This window comes from Limulus polyphemus, unplaced genomic scaffold (genome assembly GCF_000517525.1).
Source record: "Limulus polyphemus unplaced genomic scaffold, Limulus_polyphemus-2.1.2 Scaffold564, whole genome shotgun sequence".
NCBI lineage: Eukaryota > Metazoa > Arthropoda > Merostomata > Xiphosura > Limulidae > Limulus > Limulus polyphemus.
In genome coordinates this window covers 292,396-303,670 of record NW_013666174.1, presented here as the reverse complement: position 1 = coordinate 303,670, position 11,275 = coordinate 292,396, and the positions used below count along the sequence as shown (strand labels likewise).

General features: G+C 32.3%; 1 protein-coding gene across 1 annotated transcript in view; it reads right to left on the bottom strand.

Annotated features, from left to right (window-relative positions):
• The window catches only part of LOC106459125, a 31,294-nt gene that overhangs the window by 5,976 nt on the left and 14,043 nt on the right, over positions 1-11,275 (bottom strand). The window contains exons 5-9 of the mRNA XM_022385562.1: positions 9,970-10,126; positions 8,793-8,828; positions 2,716-2,880; positions 710-913; positions 313-426 (exon numbers count right to left, since the gene is read on the bottom strand). Coding sequence (XP_022241270.1) covers positions 313-426; positions 710-913; positions 2,716-2,880; positions 8,793-8,828; positions 9,970-10,126 — 676 coding nt within the window. The remainder of the gene's footprint in view (positions 1-312; positions 427-709; positions 914-2,715; positions 2,881-8,792; positions 8,829-9,969; positions 10,127-11,275) is intronic.

Here is an 11,275-nt window from a genome sequence, read left to right as displayed (position 1 = left end):
ATTTTCAATAAGCAATCCTGAAAAATATTTGGGGGTGCTTAAATTTTTTCCAGGTGTATATTTTAGATTACTAATAAGTACGAATTTGTTAAAATCTGTTTGTGAATTCAAACCCTATATATAATATCTGTCTCAATATTCGAATAATTATGAAATGAATTAAAAATTATGTAACATTTTAATTATAGTCGTCTATAAAACGGATAATAACACAAATTTCCAAAATTACAAAGTATCGTTTCGTACTCCAAGTTTATAAAAGAATATTCTTCCCATTAAGAAAGAGAAAATCTTGATTACTTTCCTACATACCTGAACAAGAATGTTCATCAGAACCATCAACACAATGGTTGAATGCATCACAACGAAGTCTGTGCGTCAAACACCGACCGTCCAAACATTGGAACTCTCCAGTAGAATAACATTCTGAAACGTTCAAGAAATATAAGACACAGCATTAAAGACCCAATCAAATCATGTCATTCGAACGAGGTCCAGGAAAGTAACGAGTTAGAGGGAGTTCAAGTAGGAATTAAAAACGTACTTATCCATTAAGCCTAACACTCTATTCAAAAGCAACAAAATGTAAAAATAATAATAATATTCATTTCAAATAATACTTTAAATATATAAGGAAGTAGTTTATCACGTTAATTTATAATATAATTGATTAAACAGTGTCGTTATATCTTGTTTCAAAATTAGTTACCTTCATAACGAAACGTTCCATATACGATTGCTAGTCTAGACTTGTTACTGAAGAAACCCTTTAATCTGACATAGAAACCTTCATTGGCTGGAATTACGTATTCTCGTCCTCGAGGAATCTTGTGGTGTCGATAACTTGTAACAGTTTCCAGTACATTGGACTTTGATGTCAGTCCCTGATGAATTACTAAAACGGACTTTGGTCCTGATACAAAGAAAAATTGAAGTATTTATTTAGTTTTATACTTCTGGATAATTCTACCAGTAATGTATATTTCTCCCATTAATTTAAGTTGTTATCAATAACTTCTAATCAAATCATAATACCAAGATAGGTCAGAACTAAAAGTAGCTCAATAATTAATTTAACATACCTTTCTTACGAGCATTATGCAATGTCATAAAACAGAAACTCATTATTATTATCAAAACGCATTGATTTATCACTTAGTTGCCCTCGCAGTTCACAATATTTCGTTCATAATCCCAATAACATCTTCCTAAGTTTCGCCAAATAAATAGATAGATTCTCAGCTGGATTTGCCAGACGACCCATACGACCGGGCTTTGGTCGTCGAGACTTCCCATTATCTCTACAAGGATGAACAGTTCGTCATAACTCATAACAAGGGTGATATGTGCACCTCTCAGACACCTCGAGGACTCAGAAATATGTTGGCTTAGCGCAGACAGCTCGTGACCCCTAGAATCCTACTTGTCACCCACCGTTTGAGAAACACTGACTGATAGAAGTTAGACCTAAATACTAATACTGAACTACAACGCCAAATAATCATAATAATAATGATTATTATTATGTAAATAAAAATAACGTATATATATATATACACTAAACACTTTAATCACGACTGTTAATGAAACTAGAATTAAGGTTGATTAAAATAAAATTTACAAAGTCTTTATTCAAAATATTCCCTTAATGGACTGCGTCTGTGTATGAAGTTTTGGACAACGTTTCAAGCTTCCAGAGAAGATCTTCATGGGAAGATCTGCGCTAGCAACTCGAAATGTCTTCCTAAACATCATAAATAGATGCAATCGATTAACAACGCCTTTCATGTTTCCTTTCCTCTTTCTAAGCTTTCTTTCAAGCAAGAATAATCTCTATCTAATACTTGTTTTAAAATATTTTACATTCTGCAACAAAAGCGAATTACTAAAAACACAAAATTAAAAATATGTCATAGAAATTAAGAAATGATTAATAAGAATTATTATAGTATTTCAAATCATTTCAAATGAAGCAAAATTAAAGAAGAAATGATTGAATATAAAATCCTACACCAGAAACATTTAGTTAGACACATAATTAAAATTATTTAATTAAAACATTAGCTAGCTAGAAGAAAAGGTGGATAAATGTGTGGTAATATTGACTTAATAAATATTATTGTATTTAAATTAGAGGTATCGACATTTAAAAACAACAACAATGCAAAAGATAAATTTGTTCATGATTACAGTTAAACTATATTCCATTTTATTAATTATTTATGAACTTGTTTGGAAATACTAGCCTAATGACGAAAAACCCATACATAAGGATATTAATTATAATGGAAAATATTCCATTTCTTTGATTAAAACGTAAAAGAAAAATCAGATGCTAAAGTATGAAATATTTATTTTGTAGATTTCCTGTTGAGCTGTCGTTTCACTTATGTATATATATATAAATAAATGAACATACTGATTTGTTTTATCAGGTAGATATAAAATTAATGAAGACTTAGTATAATAAGACAAAACATCATTCCCAGTTTTCCCCTGAAAAAGAAAGGTCCACCTTTCGAAAGCGCTCGGGTTATAGGGTTTTTATTCATTTCTATCAAGACTTATTGAACCTACGTGTTTTTCTAACATCATGAATACAACAGTTTATGTCAGTCAGGGTCATTAAATATTAATCTGCATAATATGATTTTTAACTCTTATTCAGTGATGTATCAGCTTATATTACTGTTTTTTGAAAATACAAGTACGTACCCATGAACTCGAATTCTGCAACACGAATGAAAAGATGTGTTTCGTAAGTATCCGAGTTTCTTGGGCGTATTAACCATACGCAGTCATAAGGCTGAAGCTCAATACTGCTCGACATATTCATCATGGTTATAGCTCCGCCCTTGTCGTCAACGATCCCGCCGCAGTCTGATGGAAAAAAATGACATATTATGTGAAATAATATACTGACAATTTTATAATCACACTAGTAACTTCTTTGGGGGGAGGGATGCTTAGTTTCATAACCAATCGAGTAACACTTTATCCCTTGGTTTCGTAGCCAGTCCAGAAAATTTCAGTGAACTCTGTATACTATAATCTGGAGAGATGGCTGTCATTCACGAGCTGTTTCAGTAGAGCGCCATTTTGTAGGAGGTAAAAGTGTTGGAAGGATTCCTGTTGCGTAGTTGGGTGCTTTAACATTTCTAAATAAAAGGGGAAGTTATGTCTGTCTCTTTTCAGAGATAAATGTTAATCTTGCGTTGAATTTTAAGCATTTTAAAATTAAAAATAATCGTAATCTGTATAGATATTAGTAAATTACCGATGGCTTAATTATTGCTATAAATTAATGACTGAATGTACGATATAGGCCTAACCAGTAAGTTTAGAAACAGCAGTATTGTAGATACTGGGAAAGAACAGTGCTTTGTTAGTGTGGTAATATTCAATACAGTTGTAATTATAAATTGTCATTGGTACACGTTTTGTTGTGTTTAGAAACAACCCATCTATTTGGGAGTTATTAGAACTTAAAAGCGCTCATTTTCGACTAGGTTTTCCGTACAAGATTAAAAACATTATTGAAGAAATGGATGATTATTATACGTAGAAAAGACTCCAACCAAATTATTACGCATCTGCAGCGAACGTTACGCTGCATCAAGTTTTCAGGTATGTAGTTTATAACAAGTTGAGGCATTTCGTTATTACCTAAACTATTACCAAAACTTAATATAACATACTTTTTCAATTTATTATTGTAATAATCTTTTCATAGTGTCAGTGCTTGAAGATAAATCTTCACAGGAAAAATGACAATTATGGCAGCCCTGTATTAATTACTTTCATCAGTATCTCGTAGCGCAATAAATGAAATGAATACATAAGGATCGTAATAATAGGTCAGTACAAATAAATTAAGTAATATTGTTTATAGTTTTTATATGGTGTTAGCTAAATCGTAAAAAATCTATCTTATTAGGTGTGTCTAGATGCAGCCTCACAATACTTTCAAAATGATGCTAATCTATGAATATTTCCTTAATTTTCCACTCTCCTCCAAAGTGTGAAATCGAACAGGAAGTATGCAGTGAAGAGGAAATTTGAAGAACCTCACCCAGAATTTGGTTATTATGTTTGTTTTTAGTGAAAATTCAATGTTTAGCGTAGAACTGACCACTTCAATGTAGTTTTAATAGCTGTTGCAAATAACAAATGTTACTTGAATTTTCAAATGCTTAGATTTCAGAATAGTGTTTCATTTAGGTGTTCAAATTGTTCTAATCTTGAGGGAAAAATGTTCTCTTCAATAATTGGCTAAAAATTCCAACTAAATCTATATTTACAGATACACTTGGATGTATACCTATAGTGATGAACCATGTTACACCAGTAGCAGTGAAGGAGGTGATGCTCAACAACACCTTTTAATTTTTTCCCTTACAAAACTGTTGCTTCGAAAGAAGTTTAAACTAATGAGAAAGCTTTTGAGGAGTCAAAATATAAATACCTTTCAACATGGAAACGTTCATCAAGAAGATGAACGAGCAAGGTTTAAATAAAAATTGATATGAAGCCATTAGAAAAGTTTTTCCTGCTGTCCCAGAACTTTTGACACAGGATACTCTGAGAAACAGATAAGTGATGCAGTGTGGTGGACGTTATTGATCAGAGGAAGGAGAGCTGTCTGTGACTATTTATCTTAATTCTCCTAAAGCTTACATATTTCTGTGTCAGGTGTTTGGACTACCTCATTCTTTACGACTAGGCGGTTGTAGTACTTCTGTAAAGTGAGAACCAGGTTAATTGGGAGAAATGTTTGAAAGCTTAAAAAAGAACTAAGAATAAACCATATGTGAAAGATTGTACCTCACTAATTGTTTCCGTGGTTTTATGAATGTAAGTTGAGTGGGATATTAACTGAGAAAAACACTGGCTTTATAAATTATTGTGGTGCTGTTCCTAAAGAAGTTGAGGAGCTTACTTCAAAAGTATCCCCCCCCCCCCCAGTAGCATAGAGGTATGTCTGCAGACTTATAACGCTAAGAACCGGGTTTCGATATGCGTGGTGGGCACAGCACAAATAGCCCCTTGTGTAGCTTTGTGGGTAACACCAAACAAACAAAGCTTCAGAAGCACTTGTCTTTCTAATTATTGGTTTAACGAAGAACTGGAGGACAGCTATTGCTTGCTTCTTTGTTGGTAAAATAGATAGTAATGTTTTAAGTCAACTCCTTAGAACATCATTGAACTTTCTTGATGAAGCACTTTTCCGTATCAGGAGTGTTGCATGTGATGGAGTTTCAGGAATTATTTCCATTCTAAGAAACTTGTGTTGTAAACTTGGAAATTCTGTGAAAAATATTGATAGATAATTTCTTCATCCTCAGCTAGATGCATATCAGATGATGAAATTATGTAGAAATGCTCTATCACATTTAATAAGACCTACAAGTCAAGAGAGAATAACTTAATGGAGGTACTTGCGAAAACTTTGTGAAATCCAAGAACAAGAAAGACTCACTTATGTTAGTGGATTAGGTCTCAGGCATATACAGTGGGCTAAGCAGAAAATTAATGTCTTAGTTCTTCATTTTCTTAGGCGTGATGTTAAACCTCCTTATTTTGATAAATCTCTACTTTATCTATTTTATTCTGACATTATAAAGTGATATATTGACAGAACATGTGTATTTCATTGTTCTTATCCACGAACACTAAACTTACTATCTTTCTATTGTTATGTTTGATGATTTTACCATTAAGTACCGAATGTATTTTTTTCTTTTGATGATAACATTTAAATTTAGATCATTTACATCAATATATTTTAAGTTTCTTAATTTGAAAATTATATATTATTTAACTTGACATTGTTTTTTATTTGCAAATCACCCAATTTCTTCTCTTCATAACTTTTGTGTAAACTTTAACTTTTTTATAGCTCTATTGACATTAAAGGTTTCCTTCTGTGGTTACTTTTATTGTATGTAGGCAACCTGTACGTGACATCCAAATGTGCTTGAAATTAATTTCATGAGTGTAAGAAAGTATATATAATCTGTTAATTATATTCAGGTTTGGTGTTTCTGTATTTTACTGACAAATCCTTATATGTTCTATATTTTTTCATTTACTATTATAATACAAATAGGAATTTTAAAATAATGTCTTATAAAATTAAAATTCTTAATTTGAAATAAAGTGGTTTGTTTGTTTAAAGTTAAGAAGCTACACAATGGGCTATCTGTGCTCTTCCCACCATGAGTATTGAACCCCAGTTTCTAGCATTGTAAGTCCACAGACAGTGGACATTGAATTAAATACTGTAAATTCTACAGATATCAAAACTTCATCCCCGGATAGCACAAGTATGTTTGAGAACTTATGCTTTCGCTTTTGTTGTTGTAAAGCGCAGAGCTACATAATGTGCTCTACCCACCACAGGTATTGAAACCAGGTTTTTAGCAATGTAAGCCTGCATACTTACCACTGAGCAGCTGAAGGACAGAACTTATATTTAAAAAAAAACTTTATCTCAAGGCATTACGTCCGAGTGATGTATACACAAAAGTACACAGGTTGAATTAAAATGGTGATTTCCTATACCAATTCTGTGACCTCCTTTACATGCATCTCACCATGGCTTCAATTATCTGTTTTTATAAATAAACCCCTAATTATCGTTCACAGATTTAGCTTTGTAATTTATCAGTCATTTAAACCTAAAACTACCAGTTATTCTGTTATGTAATCCCACTTTCAAGGACTTTTCTTGCAGAAAAATGAGTTGATTTGTGATTAATACATTTCAAATCCACCCTACCCTAATCAACTGCACATGGTGGAAACTAAATATGGTGGAAAAAGCATTATGAACTCTATATATTCCTCTCTGAAGTAAAGAAGAACGCGTAAAGGAGTTCACGCAATTTCATGTTCGGTGATTATTATTGAATAATGCAATTTACTCTTACCCTTTCAGTTACTGATAACAACATGTGTCTTGACTGTTGTGTATAACGATATAATTTGAGTATCTACACTAGGATATCACGTGCTTGAAAAAACTAATTTTATTACAAGTTATAAGTGGGCATACCCAGAATATCTCTTGACACCCTGTGTTTAGGGTGTGATCAAATAAAATTATATACTTCCTGGATTGATTTTAGACTCTAATATTTTTATTTACTCAAAAATGTTTAAATACTGTCTTGAAAATAAACAATCGTAAAGGAGAACATATGATTACGGCGATATGTTATTTTGGATATTTTTATGTGTGAAAAAGTAAGGGGACAATCAGCTAATAAACATAACTGTTTACTAATTAATCAAAATAAAGGCTTGAGTCTTACTCCCAATTTTTATGTTTGTGTTATTGCTTTGAAATTAATTCTTTCTGCTGGCAACATGCTACTTTTAACACCCCACCATTGTTTATTTCCTTGGTTTGCTTGGAAAAACTTGACACAAACTCAACATATTATATATGTTGGAAAGTTCTGTCCGTCGTCTATCATTTACAAATTATTATATGTTTGTGTAAGGTATGTACTTAGAGGAATTTGCCCCAGAACACTGGCGACATTAAATTGGACTTAAGAAAGCCTGGCCTTTACGTGTCATTATACGTATAGTGACGATACCTGCGGCAAGATGGCGGCAGCATAGGCACAGACCTATAATCAACAAATAGTAGTGGTGTGCAAACTGTAGGTCGAGTCCCCAAGAGGGGAATCACAAAGTCAGTACGGGATGGGGGCGGGCGCAACTATGACTATAAGAGCATATCTGAAAGTACAAATTTTAAAATAAAGAAGATTTAAAAATGACCATACAAATATTAGTGCTATTAAATAATACAGTAACAACAATTAACATGGTGAAATGATATGTACAGTATATTTATTTGTCAAACTAAGCACTGGAGCAACATTTTTACGATATTATCAGATAACTCTATCTTGAACTAAAAAAACATTCTGATAAATATTTTATAAAATTGTAGCCTCCATAAAAATCACATTTTATTTCTATAAGCATGGATAGCAACTTATGAATCACATTTGATTTCTATAAGCGTGGACGGCAACTTTTGAATCACATTTGATTTCTATAAGCGTGGATAGCAACTTATGAATCACATTTGATTTCTATAAGCGTGGATAGCAACTTATGAATCACATTTGATTTCTATAAACGTGGATAGCAACTTATGTTATTCAATGAGTTTTTCACGCCAGTAGCATTTAGAAACGAATAATAGTTTCATGAAATTTATTAATGACCAACTTAAAAAAACATATTGTTCATTGTGTTGTCGATTTATCTAAAACCCTGAAAATAAAAGAGTAACGTTTTACGTCTTTTTTTTTTACATGAATACCAATTTTACTTAATAGTATATCTCAAGAGAGCTGTTAGCAACGTTACGTTGACCAAATGACTGGCACAAAAGGTAATATTAGAAACACATAAAAAACAAAACAAAGGGTAAAATAAAAAATGTGGTAACCGATATACAATATACTTTAAATATGAGACTAGCATTCAGTAAAGTTCATTATTTAGGCTTCTTCATAACAGTAGGATTAACTTACTGACTTTCAAATATTTCAGTAAAGTCAGCTAATCAGATTAAAACCAATTCACATCAGCAGCTCGAGAGAAGCCATACATTTGCTGCTACAAATATGGATTGAATAAACTAGCATAGTTACGTAGTTTTATGAGGAACACAGTCAGTTTTAAATGTCAAAAGTAACAAGATAATAGAAGATACCAAGACAAGAGTAACGAGATTATGTAAGATTTAAGATGGTGCTACTTACCCGTTGATGGTTGGGTCAGCCAGTCTTTGTGAGGTGCTGTAAAGATGTGATAAAGATATTGTATTATTCATATTCTAGCAGATGTTAAACAAGACAGTACCTCGGCGAATAAAACTGAAGAAACGGAGATAAAAACTGAATAGACAGAAACAAACGAAACTACAGCAGTGTTATAAACACACTGAGCCATTAGTAAAGATTAGAAAGAAAATTAAGAAGGGGAGAAAATAGAAAACTAAAACATAGGTTGGGGATTAAGAATTAGAAAAAGAAAGATAAAGTAATGAGAAGGTCAATAAAGTGTGATAAAATAGATGAAAATAAAAAATAGAAAGACAAAGAACTACAACACGAAACAAAATATAAACAAATAAAGAAAACAGTCATGTTAAATTATAAACCGATCCTGTAAATTTAAATAATGGATATGAAGTTTTGAAACAGCTATCTGTGGGATAATAAATTTATTTCTGTAAAACTGTTATAAACGAAATGTTGTACAGAGATAAATCTATTATCCCACTGATAGCTGTTTCAAAGCCTCATATTGTTCGTAAATAAAGTGGGAACCTCCTAAAAAGCAAATAAACAATAATACATATTATTATGTGTAAACAGTGATAGCTGAAGGTATTTTTCAGTGTCTTATTTATTTCTTAGTCAATCTGCTACTTGCACTGCTACTCTTCTCTAACTTTGTTTTTGTTTTATCAGGAAAGAAATGGTATCATTCACGGAAAGATCAATATTCAGGACCTTTTACCAGTACAAGCAGACTAAAAATATCATCGAAGAATGAAAAAAAGCAACAGTAATTCAAAATAATATAAGTGAAAAAAAAATGATAAGTTCAATAAAGTATTCTTATGAAACAACTGAATATTTATATCCTTAAACGTTGCTGTTTAACTTAATGTGAATAATGAGAAATTCTATTAACATCTGTCAAACATTTCGCCTAAAGACAAAAGCTAAAACAATCAATTGATTAGTCATCAAAGATGTCAGTTTAGCGCTAAAGAAAGACGTAGATATAATTTTTCATTTTAACACTCCTACACACTTTATAACATAGGTACGATGATATTACGGTTTGTGTCACAACTTTATGTATAATTATTCCTGAATGTTTGTGTGCTTACAGCTGATAGTTATTGCCGGATGTTTGTATACTTACGGCTGATAAAAGTGTATTTAGCACGAAATCCACGACTGGGATGTCCATCACTGGCTTGAAACTTTAACGTTAAGATAGGTCCTGAAGAAATGATGATTGGCGGTCTGAAAACGTTACCCCTGTACACATTGATCCGAGTGCTGTCGCTGTCATATACCTATGAGAAATAAAAGTTAGCAGTTTATGTTTTGTTGTTGTGTTTTTCAATTAATATATATGCTGAAAAACTTTTATTTTATAATATCACCTCTTGTAGAATTACTCGCTGACTAAACAAGGGTGTCAGGTATGTGAAATACCCTTTACTAGTTTACAGGTCTTCTAGCTCGAGTCTTCTTTCTCTCTGACTAAACAAGGGTGTCAGGTATGTGAAATACCCTTTACTGGTTTACAGGTCTTCTAGCTCGAGTCTTCTTTCTCTCTGACTAAACAAGGGTGTCAGGTATGTGAAATACCCTTTACTGGTTTACAGGTCTTCTAGCTCGAGTCTTGTTTCTCTCTGACTAAACAAGGGTGTCAGGTATGTGAAATACCCTTTACTGGTTTACAGGTCTTTCAGCTCGAGTCTTCTTTCTCTTTTAACGATAGTTATAATGGTAATTTTAAAAGGTCACAGAGTTCAGATTGTTGATAAAGATGAAACCCCTTTAATTAGAATTTAACTTCCCAGTGAATGATACAACTTAAGTTTCAAATAACTCCATATTGTTTAAATTGTCTTTCAAAGTCCAAAAGATCCTGCAGAATATCTAACTATACGCGTTCAAGCTGTGAATTAGACGTTACATATTTTATTTCCAACCTTTTGTTTGTGTGACTTCTTTTGGGACTGCTAAACTGTAAAACAGTGGTAACTCTAGCTTCGTATTCAGAAAAAAAAATATTATCCATATCAAACAAGAAAAACATATTTCAATATTAACTGAACTTTTTGTTTGTCGTTAAGAACAAAGCTGCACGGTGTTCCACTTCAAACATCGAAACCTGAATTTTAGCGTTATAACCCTTCAAGCTTACCACTGAGCTAAATAGGGAAACACTAACTGAAACTTGAATTTTAGCGTTATAACCCTTCAAGTTTACCACTGAGCTATATAGGGAAACACTGACTGAAACTTGAATTTTAGCGTTATAACCCTTCAAGCTTACCACTGAGCTACATAGGGAAACACTGACTGAAACTTGAACTTTAGCGTTATAACCCTTCAAGCTTACCACTGAGCTACATAGGGAAACACTAACTGAAACTTGAACTTTAGCGTTATAACCCTTCAAGCTTACCACTGAGCTACATAGGGAAACACTA